The following is a 21,086-nucleotide window of genomic DNA, read 5'->3' as shown; positions in this document are numbered from 1 at the left end:
TCCCTGCCACCCGCACCATCTATTATGCATCTCCGTAGTTAGCGGTGTGCGTTGAAGTCTACACAAAGGAGAAATGGCTTTTGAAGTTGGGCTACAATCTGATCCAGTGAAAGATCTTTTATTTTACACTTAGGTGGTTTGTAAATGGTGACGATGGTGAATGCGTCGTTAGGAGAGTAAATTACAGCAGCAACTACCTGGCATTCTGTTGTCCTAATAGTGTTGTACAATTTTTCATATTTAATCGTCTCTCTAATCAACATGGCTACTCCTCCACCTTTTCCATCGTCTCGGCCGTTTCTGAGAACAGCGTATCTTTTGAATTGTATTCGTTGGGTTGGCTGAAACCAAGTTTCGCAAATACAAGCTACTGGTATGTGGTTGTTGCTAAGCTACCGATAAAGACTTTCTCTGTTCAAGATTGCTGACCTTGCATTCCACTGGAGTATTTTAAAAGCCATTGTCAGATTTGCAGCAGTCTTCAACAGCATTACCTATGAAATGAAATGTCGTGTGACGAGGGCCTCCCGTCGGGTAGACCGCTCGCCTGGTGCAAGTCTTTCGATTTGACGCCACTTCGGCGACTTGCGCGTCGATGGGGATGAAATGATGATGATTAGGACAACACAACACCCAGTCCCTGAACGGAGAAAATCTCCGACTCGGGAATCGAACCCGGGCCCTTAGGATTGACAGTCTGTCGCGCTGACCACTCAGCTACCGGGGGCAGACAGCATTACCTATAAGAGCCTGTGTCATTACCATGTCTGTTTCATTTTTAAGAGAAAGAAAGATCTGCATTATTATAGCACAAAGGCTGTTAACAGTAGTTTCTCGACCAATATCAGATGTTGCCAGAGGAGTGGGAGGGTATGGATTGTTTTGTATTGAGTTCTGTGGACCCTGAAATTCGTATGGCATATCAGAATAACCCTGCTTGTATGGACTGTGAGTAAATGTTTTATTTTTGTAAGACCTGGGAGCTGGAAGCGCTATAACTGCATGCTTAGATCCCTGTTGTAACCTTTTGTCTGTCATGTTCAAACCTTTTGGTTTCTAGCATATTTTAGGCCAGTCACTAGGAGAGAGCTTTCGTGTTATAGAAACATCAGCAGTAGTCTGCGCAAATGATGGTCGCAGTGACGAGACTGCCGTTGCGTAAGAAGCGCCAAAGGCTGCGCTTTGCTTCCATGTGCTGCTGATAAATTGGGCAACAGGGATTAGTAGCGGGGTGGTTTCCGTTGCAATGCAAATACCTGGGCTCTCCAGCATGTGAGCACTGAGGGTTCGTGGGCACCTGTTCATTTGGCACAGCTGTCACTACTACGACATTGCAAAATTAGTTGGAAATATCTAAGGCAATTATGACATTGCAAAACTGACTGGACATACGGTTCAACAGGGCATCACATACGCACAAATATACATATTGGGGAAGTTGTTGAGATTTAAATGTTACAACACATTTCGATGTGGGAATTACTTTCAACTCTTCACTTTCTATTTTCGGACGTCGGTTACTAAAAATTCCAACTTTATTTCTGCAAGGATGTCTTGGTGGGATAATGCAATATCAACATCATGGATAACTACCCTTTTCTTTGTTAGGAAATTTGGAATATAAGCCTCCATATTCTTCAACCAAAAAACTAAGCAACCACAACCTGTTTGCAGACTGCCCTGTTTTGGTTTCAATTTTATACCTGTTTCTACCAATAGCTATTTCATGTCTTAAGTTGTTACTTTCTGTAAACAACATTCTTCCAAGAGCCTTTGGATGTAACTTTCCTACATTGCCATTTTCTCCCTCTACAAAGACGAAGTAGGGACCCATGTCTGTTGATTGATACATATTATCTTTACTAGCTTATTTTTTGTTACTAGGAAACGTGTTATTTCCTGTAGGCAGTACCGTTGTGGTCACTGAATTATCCAAGTTTTTACGACTAACAGATTTTTGGGAAACAGGCTGGTCATTGAAATTCCTGTTTCCTATATTTACACTCAAGTTACTGTCTACTCTCGTAACTTCCACAGTGTGTGCAACATTATCCATACCTACCATATCTACGTCCCCTTCAACATTACTACTGTGCTTTTCATTTGCCTTTGCCTTCTTCGGAACATTTGCGTCAGGAGCTGCTGCCTATTGGGGTGATGGTGACCGGTATCTGGCCTTTTGTCGCTGGATGTTGTTTGTCCGACACTGCGACAAGACAGTTGAACTTGATGAATGCTGATCCATCTCCATCTGATCATTCTGAGGAGATTGATCTTGAGAGCACATTTCGATGGTACCCAATAGATGCTTATTTGTAATTAACACGGTTGAAGGTGGGTGCATCATGACAGTCTCGTTGTTGTGACTCGTATGCAAAGCGATAGCCGACCCTTGGCCGGTATCGATTGGGATTTCATCATTAGTTTCCATTTTAAAAATAGCCGCTGAGAGAAATCTCCCTGCGACGATGCTTTGACACTTGTTACTAACTACTTAAAATATCCAGTAGATTACATTAAAAAAGTTGATAGCAGTTATACAAAACACCTGATGGAATAGGTGCCGACCGCCGCACGAAGCACAAAAGTTTTCACTGCGGACAACACAGTTTAGAGTCGAACTGTTAATAATTAATCACCCTTTCTCAATATTCTTGAAAGCGATCGGAAAAAAAGCGTTGCTTATTTCGTTGCTAACCAAAGATCCTTCTAACCTCTTTGAGCTATCTTTGACGTAGTTAACATGTGTGTTTATTGTTTACATTTTTGCTGTCTGGGTGGTGGGCAGTGATGGCTACATGTTGGTGGGGATATGTGAGAGGCGTGCGGAATTTGTATGAATTCGTTACCACAGAACAGAAGTACATATTATCACAAAATGTGAAATACTTTTCCGAGAAAGCTAATGCACGTATTCCAGAGATTGAAGCTCAGTTTTCAAATGGGTAAACTAAAACGAAAATACTATATGGCACTTGCAGAATAAGCCTACATATCGGTAACAAACCGCAACTGAAACTTTATTTATGCAGAAAATTATTTTTCATTTATTGTCCATATGTTTTCAGGCGCAAGATTGTTCTGTCAACAGGACAGTATGCGAGATTAACCGACGGATGCGCGCTATCTCAGTTGGGCGACACTTCAGTTTTGGTAACAGCAGTAAGCAAATCGAAAGCAACGTCTACGAATTTTGTACCTCTAACCGTCGATTACAGACAGAAGGCTGCAGCCGCTGGACGAATCCCCACAAATTTCATGCGGAGAGAATTGGGACCAACTGAGAGGGAAATTTTGACTGGTCGCCTCATTGATAGATCTCTGAGACCTCTCTTTCCAGAAGGTTTTTCGTATGAAACTCAGATTGTGTGCAATCTTCTGGCTGTTGATGGTGTTAATGACCCAGACATAGCAAGCATTAATGGTGCCTCAGCAGCACTCTGCCTTTCGGACATACCATGGAATGGGCCCGTTGGTGCCGTTAGAATTGGGTTGGTGGACAACGAGTTGATTGTTAATCCTACTCGCCGTGAACTGTCCATGAGCACATTAAACCTAGTAGTGACAGCTGCGAGGCATAATCTTGTAGTGATGATGGAGGCAGCAGCGGATAACATTTTGCAGCAAGATTTACTGAAAGCCATAAAACTGGGTGTTCGTGAATGCCAGGCTGTAATTCAAGGAATTTTGCAATTGCAGAAGCACTATGGAAAGGCAAAACGAGATTTTACCCCTCCAGGAGATCACCCAGATGATATTGTCGAAGCTGTAAGAAGTTGCAGTGAAATGCGATTGAGAGAAATATTTAGAGATTATACCCATGACAAGATATCACGTGATACTGCTGTAAGTGATGTACGGACTGATGTCGCTGAGAAAATGAGAACAACGTATGGTGAAACTGTTGACATGGTGGTAGTGAATGACTGCTACAGTAGGATTTGCAAAGACATCTTCCGAACAATGGTCTTTGAGGAAAATGTAAGGTAATGAACTTATGTTCTGACTCTAGCATTAGGCTGTTTAGTTTTTCTTTGCATTGAACACTAATAACTCCATATGTTATCTGTAACTATTCTGACTCTCCTACAATTAAAATTTTGCTGGTGTTGAATCATTAGTGGGGTAATAGGTACTGTATTAATTGTATCAGAATTTTCTGAATACACTACACCAAGTTGATAATTATGAAACGATAATTGAAGAAACTGAGTGCTGTTATCATTTCTGATAGCTTTCTTTGTAGTATTTAATAACAGAAGGCGATTGGTTCTGAAAATTTATGGACTGCTAAACCTTTTCACCCCAATTGAGATGTATGTGTCCCACGAAAGGTTATCAGAGAAACAGTGGGAATGTGCTGCTTGTTATCACTAAGTGCCCAGTGAGAAATTATTTTGTTCAAAGGAAGGAGGATTGATGTACTATCGCATGTCTCTTGAATTTGCTTGGAATGATAAAGAGCTTGCCAGTTGGAATAATCTGCTGAGAGGTCAGATATTTGTGATCGTGTATACAATCCAAGAGCGTTTCTGAAAATCTGTTTCATAAATAAAAATACAAGATGATCATTTGCTTCTTTTACTACAGGTACATATAGGCCCCATGTCAAAACACCAGTGGCCACACATTACCCACACTGCCGCCCCATGTTGGAATATGACATGGGAAAACATTTTTTCAAGTTGTTAATTCTGATTATGATGTTAACTAAAATAATAGGCCTAATACATTAATGTCCTACACTCCTAAAAAAGGCAATGAAAGGATTCAATCAACAGTCTTTCCAAGTAGGCCTAATTAAAGACAAGAAATTAAATGTATAGTTCTGCTGGAAAATTGAACTGTGATGTATATTTGTAACACAATTCATACACAGAAATGAGGTTTTGCCAAAAATGAAATGTACTTTTATTATTCTTAATGAAATTTCACACTTGCGGGGACATGCATAATCCACAGGCCATCATATGGTGCATGGCAGAAGGTACATTGTATCCATTTGAGTTCATGATGCATTGATCAGACCTATTGGTAACAATTCTAGCAGCACATCCCAGAATTGCTTTGATGTCTTCCTTTAATCTGACCTGGTAGGGATCTCAAACATTTGAGCAGTAGCCAAGAATGGGTCGCACTAGTGTTCTGTAATGTGGTCTCCATTAGCTCGCCTGTGCTACAGTTTCTTAAAATTCTCCCAATAAACCAAAATCAACCATTTGCCTTCCTTATGTGTTCTTTCCAATTTGTATTGCTTTGCAACATGAAGCTTAGATATTTAACTGATGTGACTGGGTCAAGCAGCACACTGCTAATGCTGTATTCAAATGTTACAGGATTGTTTTTCCTACTCATCTACATTCATGTACATTTTTCTACATTTAGAGGACAGAGCCAAAACATTGTGTATATAGGACCATGTCCTTTCTCAATAATGTTAGGCCCTGTTCTTCAATTCTTCTTCCACTAAGCAGACTTGCTGCTGATGTCACCAACCATCATCTTCAGATCACCCTGGAATTTATCCCAGCTATTGAGCTTATCTTCATCATTCTCGGACCACTACTGGTCTGTGCCATTGTCACACGCATCATGTCATTGTATTTGGTGACTCAGTCAGATCCTTTCATCGGGTCCTGATCAGCATCTTCAAAAAACACTGAAGGATGCATGAGGTGCAGCTGATTTACTGCTGTTTTTGAACTGACTGGTCTTCTGAAAATATGGACCATAGAAACAATGTACTGCTTGTATGCCCGTTGCTGTCTGTGTAGGCGACAGTTTTTACAGTACCTAACTGGAGCCATAGTGATAAAGATGTTTTGAAGTAGCCAGCATTTCTACCAATCAGTGTCACACCATAACCCGAATCAAGTCCAAATCTGAAAGTGGGTCATCAGTGAAGTGCAGCACTTAGCACTGAAAGCACATTTTTTAGAAACAGCAATGTACAGCCAGAACAGAAGTGAATTCCTGGAAGGAGAGAGCAGCACCAACATCAAACATTCCAGAACATACGAACATTATAAATATAAGAAATTTCCCAGAACTGATAAATACCAAATGACAAATAATTGTGAGTGTCAGGTTTGAACCGGTGGCCCGTGGCACACCAGCCAGTGATGCTTAACACTATGCCACATTGCAGGCAACACAGCTCATGGCATTATTACTACAGTACAGCTAACAAACTTAGCTGTTTTAACTGCTTTCTCATCTTTCAATTAAATAAAAGTTTCAATACATAAATAAAGGCATAATTGGCTTCATTTCATAACCTAATAATGATATGGTGTGTGGCATCATACATGTGCATGGAAGGGGCAGGAGGGAGAGGGAGGTGGGTGAAAGAGAGAGAGAGAGAGAGAGAGAGAGACCAAGACCATGCACACAGCCGTGTGTGTGTGTGTGTGTGTGTGTGTGTGTGTGTGTTTTGCTGCTGCTTCAACGACTAAACAGAATCATATAAAAATATTTCTGTCCATTGCTGTGCAATGATGACACCCTAGACCTGGCCTGACCAAGTTTTGTGCTTCCTTAGCACACTTGTATTTTGCACACACAGCCGAGGCTGGTCAGTGTTCCAGCTTCCCCCACCACTGCACTAATATGAGAAGGTGTGTGACTGAGATGGCTGTATGCCAAAGCCTATATACACATTGGAAACTTAAGGAGGCATATTTGTAACACAGTGCGACTACTTGTAAGGGGCAAATATTGCAGCATCCTTTTATATGCAGGATTTTATCATGTGCTTATTTTCAGCTTTTTAATTATCTGCCAGAGCAGGAACTATTGTTTGTGATACTGTCAAGGACATAGTCACATAGTTTGAAATCTATTAAACCTGAATGTTGGCCAAACTGTGTCAATTTCATAACATAAAGAAAATGTTCACACATGTCTTGAGTCAAACATTTAACTAACTTTAGCAGCTCGTTTGTGCCATCAACGATATTGCTTGTGAGGTGATAGTTTATAAAAGTCCCTGCAAATACCTGGGTTGGACAAACAGGTATTTGAGCTGTATGAGATTGAGTTGGAAGTTATGAGATACATTGGTAGCCAAATGCGAGAATGGTCTGACAAATCAAAATCTGTCTTCAGTCGTACAAAGTCTGGGAATCTCTTTGAGAACTCATGATGAAATATTTCAATTACTGGAATGTAGTCATTCTTGTGTTCTCCGCAAATGACAACCTTAAATTCAGATAAATGTTCTCCATGTCTTGAACTTGAAGCTGATTCTTCCATAGAATTTAATTTTTGTTTGCTAGCATGAATCTTGTCCACCATATTTGTTACCAAATGATTCTCTCCTTGCATTAAGACTTTTAATGGATTCAAATAATTTGTGATGTTGACCATAAAAGATTTTGTCGCCACTCTACTTATCCTTAACTCAGTTTTTTCCTTATTGGTTGCCTTCAGTTCAGCCAGCACTCACTGTCATCTCTCAGAAGACAAAAGCATATCGTCCTTGGCAGGTGGTGGTGTAATATTGTTCCAGTGAATATTTTTTTCAGCTCTTAATACGATGGCATATTAAGTACTTTGCATGGCCCTCAAATGGTACTGCAATTCCTGTTTGGCACTGTACAATGCAACATCTCCACTTTATCTTTTTTGGGCAGGTGTGTGGATGCCATATATTCCTAATGCAGAACATAAATATATTTTAAATCAAGTAGTAGTATCAGTAAACTGTTTGACATCTGAAAAGATGACTGATTTGCGCTAGTGCCATCCAGCTCCAACCTCCGTTTTCCTCTTCTTCCTCACCCTTCTGCCCCATTTGCCATTGTGTTTGGAATATGAGGCAGGAGTCCGGCTGGAGCACTTGCTCTTGCTGAGTGCTGTTTGGCCAGACCTGTCTTAGACTGCTTGATAGGAGCAGAGTATTCAATTATGGACGTGCAGGCAGGCTACTGGCAAATCGAGGATGACACACTTGACTGGCAAAGAGACTGCCTTCATAACTTGTGATGGCTTCTATTTCAAATTTATGCTGTTTGGAGTATGTAACATGTAGCTACTTCGAGCATTTGATGTACGATGTATTTTGACACCTTACATATGTGATTTTTCTTTGCCACCTTTTCGACATTCTTGTTTTTTCAAGGCCATTTGAAGAATAAGCTGCATGACAGCTGTGTTCAGACTGCACGCCTCTGCCTGAGTCTGGAAAAGTGCCTGTTCGCTGCCCAAGAAATAAAAATCAGAGGCTGCTAGTGAATGGCAATGAATTCCACTCCAACCCTGAGAAAATAAGAGCAGTCACAGATTCTCCAACTCCTTGGCACATTCATGACTTGAGAAGTTTTTTCAGAATGCTGGTACTACTGGTGCCTTAAAGATTTTTGTATCAAGGCACATCCATTGCAACAGCTTCTGCAGGGAGATGTCAAATTTTCCTGGAGCAAGAGAAAGAGGCACATCATCATCTCCAGCCGAGCACTGCATGACAATAATGTAGAGACAGAACTTCACACTGATGCTAGTAGTTATGGATGGATGCAGTTAAAATACAAATTCAGGAGGGTACTGAAAATGTGACAATTCATGCTTTCAGAGTACTCTCCAAGTCCGAGATGAACTATTTTGCAACCAAGAAAGAGTGCCTTGCAATTATTTGGGCCCTTAACAAGTTCCTACTGTATTTATTTAAGCAAATATTTACCATTGTGCTGGACGAGTAGCCTAAAGGATCCATTGGGTCGATTGGCTAGATGGGCGCCGAGGCTTCAGAAATATTATTGGTAAATAAAAATGGAAGCAAACACAAGAGTGCCCACTGCCTTTCAAGGAATCCTGTGGAAGAACGCAGCAGCATGGATGGAATCTGTCATTGTTACATTAAATGACATTGCTTCTGAATGAAGAGAATGTCTGCCATTGATAAAAACCATAGAGGCCTTGAAGGAGGAGGGACTGGTCAAAGAATTCCAGTTAATAAACAGAACATTTTGTATGAGGAACTATGATCCAGTGAGATAGAAATGGAAGCTTATCATACCAGCTTACCCTTGGACAGCTATCCTGAAGTTTTTACACAGTGAGCCAACATCTGGCCATATGAGTTCATGAAGACTCTAGATAGAATCAGACACAGGTATCAGTGGCCAGGTCCCTTTTGATCCATTAGATGCTATGTGAGCCACTATTAGAAATACCAACAACAGTAATATGTGCCACAGTTAGCTCCAGGACATATGGCAACAATTCCACCAGCAGCAGCACCATTACACTGAATTGGAATCTGCGTCTTGTGGAGGTTCCTGAAGTTGACAGTTGGGAACTGATGGATTATAATATGCACTGACTTCCTCACCTGCTAAGCTGTCACCAGAGCTCTACAGATTGCAGAACCTCTGAAAGTTGCAAGGTTTGTTGTAGATGATGTCATTTTGAAGAACAGAACATCCAACATGACCATCTGTGCTTGTTGAAAAGTTTTCCAATCGAGACTAGTATCAGAAGTAAGGTGATATGCTCTCGATGTACATTGATGTTGAACGGAGAGAATGGCAGACAGTACTGCCCATAATGACATTCGCATACAGCACAGTAAAGCAAGGCATTACAGATCTCACACCTTTCTTTCTGCTCCATAGTCATTATACCAAACCAACAATAGATATACTTTTCCTATTTCAACATGACAATGCTCAGGATGACTGCATGAAACATATTATCACTAAGACTGAAGAGGCAAGACATTTGGCTCGCAAATGGATGCTGAATGCCCAGGAGGAAGACTGAGAGTTGTATAATGTTAGGCACTAATCAGTGAGAGACAGCCCGGGAGAGTTGATGTGGATTTTTATGATGGTGGAAAGTGGGACTATCGAAAAGGGAACTAAAGTGCTTCTTTGGACTGTATTCTATCCTTCCGGGCCTGTGGGACCTCACATATGAAGTAGAGGATTATTACCATTCATCAAGAAGAAAAAAGTACAGAGATGTCATCCAAGTCCTCAGTGTGAAGCCTTATTACTGTCCTGAGGCACAGATTGAGGAAGAGGGCTTCTTGTTCAAGGGAACTGAAGATCCATTTGATGGTTGCAAAGCTTTGATGGGAGGGGCTACCTTTGATGTTCGTTATAGTGAAGAGGATGTGACAACATGACCAGAAAATGACGATCCTCCAGTGCTGCCATATGATGAACATTGACAAGATCTAGATCCAGGGTGCTGTTGGTTCCAGTGAGACCTTCTGAAACAAAGGGTCCCTATTTCTCCTGGAAAAGAAGCAGTGCTGTGAGCTGTGTTGCACACAGTGTGATGTAGAAATTAACATTGTATGGCATGATGTTGGACACCAGTTCTAACAGCACCACTTGCAATTATTTGTTATTTAATATTTATCACTGCTTGAAGGTTCTCAAAATTTCTGATGTTTGTAATGTTTGTATGAATAGCAACACTCTCCCTCCACTTCCGTTGAGGCTGTACGTCAATGTTCATAATAAATGTTATTTCAGGGTTCAGTGTTGTACTTTATTACAGACACTGCTTTTGTATTTGGACTAGATTCTGCTTACAGTGTGACAATATCACCACCTAGCAGCATCCACATTAAGCCACACACAGTGTCATCAGCAAATATTTCCGGTGCCATGACTTCCCATCAGTGTGTACAGCTACCGTACTTGTTGTGAATGTGCTATCATAGATTATTTATTGGGCTTTCTACCAGTGCATCACCCATATATTTTGGGATAGTGGCAGGTGTATCTATTTGCAATGAAAGCCACATAATCTTTCCTACAGTGCTACCACTCTATGCACATCTGAAATTCGGAACCACAGTGGTTCACTGCTTTCTCTCTCATACTTTTAGTACCTAGCAGGCAGTTGGTTGTATTAATATTTTTTTCTAAGTATTTAGTGACTTCCAGCAACATAATTAATTTTTGTTCATCCAGGCAGTTCTTCTTAGCTTCTAATGGATGCTCCTTTGAAAAAAAGAAAAGAAAAAGAAATAAATACTTCATTTTTATTTCGATGATTGTGACATATATTACACTAGTACCAGCAATGAAATTCTGTGGAAAAAAGTTTAACTTTGACGTTTGAAACAAACACTACCAGAAGAGTTGAATAACATAATGTACTTGCCTGTAAGACAAGTGATACGCCTCTGGTAGTGGTTTGTTAATGTGAAATATGCTAATTTATGCTGTGGTTCAGAATCCATGTTAAACTGTAGTTCCTCTATAACTTGTTGAGTAACTCAGTTGCAAGGTGTGAGGAAGACAGGGACATATCACCTCTGGTAGGACTATGCTAAGCATTGTGGTGTACAAACCAATGCTCATGTTTCACTGACATGAAAAGAATTAATTCAGAATTGCATCTGTACCACTGCTATAAATTGAAAAAAGTAAAATTAAATTCGATGTCACCCAATACCCAGCTGTGAATGAAATGGGCAGCATTTTGATTAATATATTAGCACTGTTGCATTAGCAAATTGAATAATCCTTTTTTCAATGTACATGTGTGTTTGATGTGTTACTACAGAGCAGCAATATGTGTATATTTAATTTTATTGGTATGCCGTAATATTGGTTGTGTAATGGGCTAGTTATTTATTTATTTTCTTAACAATAAAGCGGAAGTACTTAATGATGTAGTATGTTCTGTAAAGCTAAAGGGGAGAGAGAGAGAGAGAGAGAGAGAGAGAGAGAGAGAGAGAGAATCCAAGAAACATAGTATCAGCATTTAAGGCAGGCCACTGAGGGTAACTAAAGCTCAGCAGAAATTTTGGTTACCCCACTTTACGGACTTTAAGACGCTACGAACTGTAAGATGTGCCTTAATTTTCAAGCAATTTAAAAAGTGTATATATATTTACCATTTTTATTGTTGGATTACGAAGACAGACTAAAAAAAATTCTTAGTTAAGACAATCGGACTGACCTTTAAAATCCATGATAACTGTCATGTGAACTCTCCTTCTTCTTCTTCTTCTTCTTCTTCTTCTTCTCCTTCCTCTTCATTGACACTATTGTCCTCTTCATATGGTCTTCACTACCATTGAGAGAGTTACTTATGCTGCACTTCTTGAAAGATTTAACAATAATGTTTCCTCTAAGTGCAGACCATGACTGTTTTATCCACTGACACACTTGTTTGATTGCAGGTTGTTTTAAAGCTCCTTTCAGCTTGAATTTGTCATCTATTTGTTCCATTCCTTTCTCATATGCACTTTAAATGGTTTATTTATCAAGACATCAAGAGATTAAATTATGAACTAAGTCCTCCCAGAATAACAGCAAGCTCTGTATTTCCCTGTCTCAACTTCTCTTTTACAGAATTTTTTAAATGACTACTAAACTGATCTAGCATAAGAAGAGAACTCTTCTTGGATAAAGTACCTTCCCTTCTCTCTCACTCCCTGCTAATCCATAATTTCATACTAGCCGTGTCTTTCCAACCCTTGTCATGTATGTGAACAACACCTGAGTGGTATTTCAGAAAGTTTCGGCATTGTTTTGCATTTGAAAATGATCGTAGGTTTAAGTTTAGTACCATCAGCACAACATGAAAGGACAACAGTGTAGAGCATTTTTTCATGTCCACTTGTTTTTATAGCTACAGTTTTAGCACCTTTCATGGCAACTTTTCTGTTACTCTGCATATCAAATATCATAGGAGTTTCTGCCATATTCACTGTTTGGCTTAGTACCACGCTGGCTTTCTTTTGATGTTGAGTAATAAACTGATGGGAAGATAATATTTTCTCTTCATACTTTTGTGGCATATTCTGAGATATTTTAGTTTTGGTTCGCATGCTAAGTCCATGACGCTTCATAAACCTGTAGCACCAACCAGCTCCACCCTCAAAGTCTTTTAAGTTCCATTGTAGTGCTAGCTTACGAGCATGTATTTGAGTTATTTTTTTTAATTAATTCCAGTGGCATTTTGACAGTGTCCTTGAATCCATTTCACTATATTTTTGGCTGTTCTGCATTCAACCTCTACTTGCACATTTAGTCTTTCTCATTTCTTTACTAGCCCGCCAATCGGGAATGGTTTTTCTCTGTTGGTTGAGGTCCAAAATGCCACTTAGTTGCTCTGTTTCCATGTTCTGCTGCATATGCTATTATTTGAATTTATAGGCCTTTTCCATTACAAAACTGCCTATCACCAAAAATGTTGTATTGTTACCGATAACAAAAATTACTCTCAGTTCATATTCACTGGCGCTGTAGACTACAATAATGTGTCATAGCCCAGACAATGTTCTGCGTTTGTTATGACAGGGTGGAAGGGAGACAGTATTTGCAACCCTGTGAACCCCCATAGCTCTTGTTTGTTTATTGCTGCATTGCTGCTGTCATTTGAATCCAGTGTTGGCAGACAGAAATCCTTTCCCACGGCATCGAATATATGGCCATTTTTAAGAGTGTCAGGAATTTGAAATCCAACACTGGACATTTTTATGTTAATTTCATGTATAAGATTAACCTGAATTTTAAAGACAACATTTCGAAGGAAAAAGTGCATCTTTTAGTCCATAAGATATGGTAGCAAATGAATAAAGGTAACACTGAGGGTGCCGGTGAACCTACACATAGTGAGTACACGCACATTGGCTTGTGTGGCTTTGGGAAGCACACAAACAAACTGCAGTGAGTGGTGTTGTCAACCAATGAATTGAAATTGTGATGAGATTTTGGGTATTTTATTGGAGGCTCTGAGACTGCATCAAAACAATAATAGTAAAACTTCAGGGCTATGGAATTTTGTGTGTGGATTGATTGGGCATCATAAGCAATAAAGAAGCTTCAGATTACTGTGCAATTCCATTTATCAAAGAATGTGATATGTTGAACATAACATTTTTGTAACTGGTTTTAAAGGGGAATGATCAGAGAGGTCATTGCTGTTATTATGTGTTCTTCACTGTAGGGGAAAAAGTGGTATAGGCCAATGTCTGGGGAACCTGACAAACCTCAGTTATGTAGGTTTGACTCAGGCAAGCGGGGTTTTGCCTGGATGGACTGTGTACATCCCTAGGTGCTGGCGGGGATACCATGGAACCTCACAAACACAAAACCAAATCTCTAAATGGTATGGAGAGCCATTAGAGATCAGCAATACCTACACAGCTGAGAGGACTCTACTGTATATTCTCCCTAGAATTGCATTAAGGAAATTGAACCTTGATGTTTATAGCTGGGCACATTGGTATCAGAATGTTTTTTGTTGTGATAAAGAGAGAAGTGTAGAGTCTTTCAAGAAGGTTTCCCCTGTCTACATCAACAAAAAATTTGAAAGTCTTGTTGGAATTCTAAAGTCAATCAAACAACTTTAAAATGGAATGCTTTTGGTTGAAACTGCTAAATCTCACCATGTGACCACATTTCTAAACTCTACGAATTTTGGCCAGTATGTTGTAGCAGTAGAAAAGCGCTAATGCTTTAAGTTTCACGTATGGTCACATCAAGTAGGATGTAATGGCAAGGCAACAAGTGACAAATGTGAGAAGACTCCCACTGAGTAGCTCAATACCAGACTTATGTGTAAAGTGTTCCAGTAACCAAACTGCTTGGAGCAGAAATTGCCAAGTGTTTCCAGAAAAAAGAAAATTCAAAAAATTGAAGTGACTAAGAGAATTCCATATACCTCCTGTTCTCATGACATTCTTTACACCACACTAACAAGGAAGCATCACCAACTTGACCTCATATTTTAGGCAGAAAACAGGACACTAGCAAGGTATCAGCCCAAGAATTAAACCATTATTCTGATAGTATGTGGTTATGGCCTTGTGAACGTGTAGCTTTTAAACTTATGCGAACGCTAGTTGTCATCTGTTCTGTCCAGTTATAGCCACCCAGTGCCCAAGTATGAAGTACATGTACAGTGGAGTGATAGACAACTAGCTGCCTCTTATTCACAGGAGGTTGAGGGCGAGGGAAGAGGAGGGGTTAGGGGTCACATCTGCCCGATATGTTTTGAAATCTTATTTGAGAACACATTGTTTCAAGTGAAAAGAGTACGTAAATGTCAGCCTCACACACATATTGTCAATATTATTTTCAGTGTGCATATATGAATAAGCTAAGCTGAAGAATTATTATGATGAAATGAGGTTAATAATTTTCAATTTATAATTTAATCGTGTCAAATACGTTGAAATACAACCCAACTCCTGGAAATGTATTTAACTGTAACACTGTCACTTTTAAAATCCAAAGACAATAATGCACAACAGTGATGTCAATTAATCATTGTTCTATGCTACTTCTTCAATGACATACTCATTTATTTCATTGATTTACACCACATTTGTGAATCAGTGTAAAAGTGTGCAAAGCAAAGAGATCTCTGGCACCTACACTTTAAAAACTGCACTCTTGGACCTAATGAACAAAGTTCTGCTGCTTGCGTGTTCATCGATATTACGAAGATGAGTCTCTTAGTCACAATACTGATACAGGACTTGGTGCTTAGGTATTAGGCAGGTGCAATTGAGTGGACCGAGTGATGACCGGTGTGCACAAAAGTTTGAACACTGTACATTCAGTAGATCTTAACTATGTTTTATTCGAATTATGGCCCAAATTTTCATGTTGGATCAATTGCTGTAGTTCATGTACTACAAGTACACTTTTTTCTCTTAAAATAGGAGGTAAAGTTGATGATGTTCCTTGTTAGAGAAGCTGTAGTCAGTCATTGCTACTATGCAACCACAGGCAATAAATATTGGCTGAAGCTCATGCACTAAAACTTCAGGTAATGCTTAAGCAGTTCCAGCAGAGGTCGATACCAAGCTACAAAGGCAACTACCAAGCTACAAAGACAACATTTAACCAGAAAGCTAGGTGCACATAGCTGCTCAATCTTATGCAAACAGTCTGCATCACAACAAAAGCTCAAAAACAGTCAAAATCCAATGAAATCTGGTGCAATATTATCAAATAGAAAGAATGATAATTAATTGAAACCCTCCACTGCCAACAGGTATTGTTGATATACCTTGATGCAGACAGTTGAAAATGTGTGCCCCGACCGGGACTCTAACCTGAGATCTCCTGCTTACATAGCAGACACTCTATCCATCTGAGCCACCGAGGACACAGATGAATAGCGCGACTGTCGGCAGCTGAGAGTTTCAGTTAATTACCATTTATTCTAGAGAAGCTGCTTGGTCATCAATGATACCTGTTATTTCGAGAACAGTTACTATCTTCATATATAGTTAAAGGCTACCCGGCCACTGACCTATGTCTGTGCAAATGCGCACAGGTTGCCCGAACTCTTATGGGAATCATCACCTTAGTGGGTGCGAGTAAAGAGTGGATGGGCAAATATCTATTAGGTACGTTACATATGTAGATTGTGGGCAGTTGGAAATGTGGGTCTCCTGGGGAGCGTGCAAGGGATAAGTCCCTGCAGTCACACTATTCATCTGTGTCCTTGGTGGCTCAGATGGATAGAGCATCTGCCATGTAAGCAGGAGATCCCAGGTTCGAGGCCTGGTCGGGGCACACATTTTCAACTGTCCCCATCGAGGTATATCAACAATACCTGTCTGCAGCTGAGGGTTTCAGTTAATTATAATTTATTCTAGAGAAGCTGCATGGTCATCAATGGTACCTGTTCTTTCGAGAACAGTTACTATCTTCATAAATAGAAAGAAACTACTATGAACTCTTCGAAATGACTCTGAAATGGAATTGTATACGTACTCGTGCCCAGCCCCACTTATACGTTAAGAATCAAAACTAATTGAGTCTACTTGCTGAGAAAAAGGCTAATGAGAGTAACGGTGGCTGCCACAGATACGTTATCTCGTAACATGCAGCTGTCACTGTCAACAGTCTACCTGTGTCTCCACAGCATTTCTGTTGTTAGTGATGATCATAACTTCGCTTCCTCTAAGCCTTCCCCTACCGAGGGATGCTCCCTTTGTTTAGTTTTTAATATGTTTAACCTTTACTTTGTTCAGAAAATATTTCAATCCCTTATTCACAACTTAAGATTAGTCACTACACTTCTCCTCTGTGTCAGCATCAAATTTAATACGTACTCCTTACTTACTTTAGAAATGTGGTATTGGAAACTCCTTCCTAACTATCCACCAATGACATGCTTCTAGCTTGTTGCCAGGGCTGTTTGCTCCTCCCTGCCTTGGTTCACGATGCCACAGTAACTAAAGTGTCCATTTTTGGCCCCTTGATGCCTTACTGCACAACAGTACTAAAATTTTCAAAAAAATATTTTGACCATGAAACATAACCATTAGAGCATGTTCTCCAACTTGTCGCATTCTCACTGTTACCAAAGAAGAATGACGGGGTGAAATAGACACTTCCCCTCCCCCTCTGATTAATGGTTCGTATACTGCAATGAAATTTTGGATGGTTTAGCTCGTGGCGAAGAATAAAGCTTTTAACAAAGGACATGCCCTTGTGCCTATGTATACAAGGGACTTCTTTCAGACCTCACAACCCTGAGTTTATAGGCTACACTATCCACACAAATGATAATAAACATGGTTATAGAGCCAAAAGTGGAGCAGCAATATTTGTCCACAGTACTTGCCATTCTGTATCTGTTAACCTTACCAGTCATCTTCAGGCCGTAGCTTTTCAGGTTAAATCGCCGTTTAGAATAACTGTGTGCGCTCTGTATCTCCCACCTCACAAATATGTAGATAATGAGGCCTTTGAGGACCGTGTACTCAAATTCCCTCAGACTTTTTACCTGCCTGGAGATTTCATTGCACATCACATCCAGTGGAAACCTACATACACTCTTGTTCCAGGGATAGAGTAGGTGAATGGTTTCTCTTGTTGAATTACTTCTGCCTCCTCATTACAGGAAAAATGACGTTTTAACATGCAAATGGATCATCCACAGCCATTAATTAGTCACTTTGCACTAGTCTGTACTGTCCGTTGAGAAGAGGTAAATTATTTGCACTCTAGTGAGTGTTTTCTGTTTGGATCCAGCTGCAGATACATCAGAAATGGCAACCAAGCCACCTAAATAAAGTTAAACAAAGACACCTGGACACTTTACAGCAACCTGGTTGGATTCCAACATCATTCCGGCATCCAGGACATGATAGAACTTGTAACTGTTGTCATTCACAGGGCTGCTGATGTCTTTGCCCCAAAATCATTTGTTAAATCGGACATATGACCAGTCCTATGGTAGAGCAAGGAATGTCATTTAGTTTTAATATACTGTCATTTAGTTTTAATATAGCCCATCTGCTGCCAACCTTGCAAGCTTTTGCATTTCTCCACAAAAGCTCAGCACATTGTCAGAGATACCAAAAAGCAGTCTTGACCAGAATGTTTGCAATCAGCAATGGTATGGAAGTCAATGAGAAGGATCAGTGGGAAAGGAACACGTGCTCTGCAGTGCCCTTACATGATAGTGGTGCGCTAATAAGTACACGAGTAACATTAATGTAAAATCACCTAAAAATATATTTAAATCAAGGACAAGTATTATGATGCAGTGCATCATAATATTAAAAGATAAATTGAGACTACATAATTCTTACACAAGACTAAGAGCTCATCGCATCCACTGTGTAATAACGTTGTATCACATAATCTCCACACGTGCAAGGTGACATCACAATTAACACATTATGTTACTTTAGAGACATAGCATCAGAAAACTATACCTAATTTTCACTCATTATATAAGGATATTGTATCTGGTGTGCTCATATTGTATTTCATAGACTCCACATTTGAAGCATGATCAACACAGGTTATAAAATGAATTACCCATGACGCGTAGCATCAGTGAACAATGAGGAAAATGCCTGTATCTATTTTGATAACAAGAGACATATGAAGTCTTTGTACGTTTAAAAGTCAGTTTCCTGTTTGCCACACAGTAGCATATATTTAAATATATTTGAAAGTACCAGTAATAATGTTTGTATTATCTATTATATTAGGCAACAGGGTACAAGTAACCAAAGTATAAAGTATAGAAAAATATGAAAGCATAAAATTGACATGAATGCCATAGTAATTTGTCCTTTAGTAAGAAGATGCCACAAGCAGTTTGGAGGCTTGTAATGTGTAAATTAGCATCCTTAGCAACAGTGTCCAGTGATAAATGTTTTGTAGATAACAACTCTTGTAAACTTTATGCAATTTATTCATATCTAATAAATAATATATCACTTAAGCAAACAGCAGGCCTACACAACCTTCAGCTAGCTATTATATGTTGATAACATAGGATCACAATTGACAGTGGGATGAAAATAATAATAATTATTATTTATTTATTCGTTTCACCCTCTAAGCACGGAACCATTAATTAGTACTGGTCTTCTTAGCTTTCTCGTTCTTCTTTTCTTCCCAAAACTTCCTCATCCTTTCACTATGGACCTGTCCTCTTTCTCGTGTCCATGCGTTTTTCAGTTTCAGATTCTTTTCCGTCAGGTTTTTGGTTGTGAACTTACGAAAGTTGATTTTCTGTCTGTATGCAGTCCTTGTGGCTTCTAGTGGGTCAATACTGTGTTCCGTGAGGTCATTTTGGGTTTCTGTTAGCCAGGGTGCCCTGGTTTAGCGAGTTCCTTCAATGATAAGGAATATTTTCTTGGTCATTCTAGAGGTGTCCATTCTGGCTAAATGTCCGGAGAATTTCAATTACCTTTTCCATGCAACTGACGTGAAACGTTCAGTCCTTCAGTACAGTTCTTCAGAGCTTTTACGCATCCAGATACCATCTTGAATCTTGAGTCCAGATATTTTCCTGAGTATTTGCCTTTCCATTTCCTCAATGTCGTTGATGGTTAATGATGATTCAGTTGCGTAGATCTTTTCTGGAAGAGTGAGTATATGATAGTGGTGAAGTTTGGCTTGGGTGGATAGCGATTTCATATTGTATGTGTTCCAGATCATTGTTTAAGCTTTACGTAATTTTTCTGCTCGTGTTTTGTGAGCTGCTTTTTCATTGCCAGTGTTGCTGATCATTTCACCCAAGTACCTGAAGTACTTAACTTGTTTGATGTCACCATATTTTGTTGCATGTGGTTTCAGACTTGAATGTTTGGAGTCCATGAATTGTGCTTTCTCATAAAAAATTTGGAGTCTGGTTTTTATGGCAACCTTATGAAGTTTCTTGATGGCACGTTTGGCTTCCTTGGGAGTCTGCATAATTATTGATAGGTCATCAACAAAAGAAAGACATTTTATATAGTTCCCCTTCAGGAAACTTTCATTTATTCCTGGAAAACTGGGATGCCTTGTTGTGCTATCTGTCAGATGGGGAAAACAGATTATTATTTGTGGAGACTTCAGTGTTGATTCACTGAAAGAGTGTAACAGGAAGAATGACCTGGAAGTCTTGCTCGGTTCTTTGAATTTGACATCTGGCATTAATTTTCGTACTCGGGTAGTAAAGGACAGCAGCAAATTGATAGATAACACTTTTATAGACCAAGATAAGTTTAAAAACATAAATTCTTGTCCTGTGGAGAATGGCCTTTCTGATCATGGTGGTCAGCTAGTTACAGTATATGACATAGCTCCATTCAATAATTCAAAACTACCCTCCAAAGTTGTGCATTCAATTAATGACTCAACAATTAAAAATTTCAGGGAAAATCTTCAGCAATTAGACTGGGATGAGGTGTACAAGGAACCTGATGCTAACTTAAAATATAACTTATTTCATGATACACTTGTAAGAGAATTTGAAAACTGTTTCCCCAAGAAAGTTGTTAAATCTAATTATAAGAAACCATGCAAAAAAACCTTGACTTACTAAAGGAATAAAAATATCTTGTAACCATAACAGGAACTGTATCTAACAACAAGAAAGAGTAATGACCCAGATACAGCCAAGTATTATAAAAACTACTGTGCTACATTAGAAAGATTATTAAAAAGTCCAGAAGCATGTGCATCATGTCTGAGATTAATACCTCTGATAACTAAATCAAAACAATTTGGAATATTATTACAAGGGAGACAGGGCAACCAAGAGTACAGGATGACGGCATTATCTTCAAAGTGAATGGAAACTTGACAAACAACAAGCCGGAAGTCGAAAACGTTTTGAATAATCATTTTTTAAATGTTGTA

General features: G+C 39.4%; 1 protein-coding gene across 1 annotated transcript in view; it reads left to right on the top strand.

Moving 5' to 3' along the window:
• Window positions 1-2,733: 2,733 nt before the first annotated feature.
• Window positions 2,734-21,086, top strand: part of LOC124608423 (polyribonucleotide nucleotidyltransferase 1, mitochondrial) — a 142,776-nt gene continuing 124,423 nt past the window's right edge. The window contains exons 1-2 of the mRNA XM_047139984.1: window positions 2,734-2,945; window positions 3,069-3,986. Coding sequence (XP_046995940.1) covers window positions 2,791-2,945; window positions 3,069-3,986 — 1,073 coding nt within the window. The 5' untranslated portion in view covers window positions 2,734-2,790. The remainder of the gene's footprint in view (window positions 2,946-3,068; window positions 3,987-21,086) is intronic.

Source organism: Schistocerca americana, chromosome 1, assembly GCF_021461395.2.
Source record: "Schistocerca americana isolate TAMUIC-IGC-003095 chromosome 1, iqSchAmer2.1, whole genome shotgun sequence".
In the NCBI taxonomy this organism is placed as follows: Eukaryota; Metazoa; Arthropoda; class Insecta; order Orthoptera; family Acrididae; genus Schistocerca; species Schistocerca americana.
This window is presented reverse-complemented; position numbering and strand designations above follow the sequence as displayed.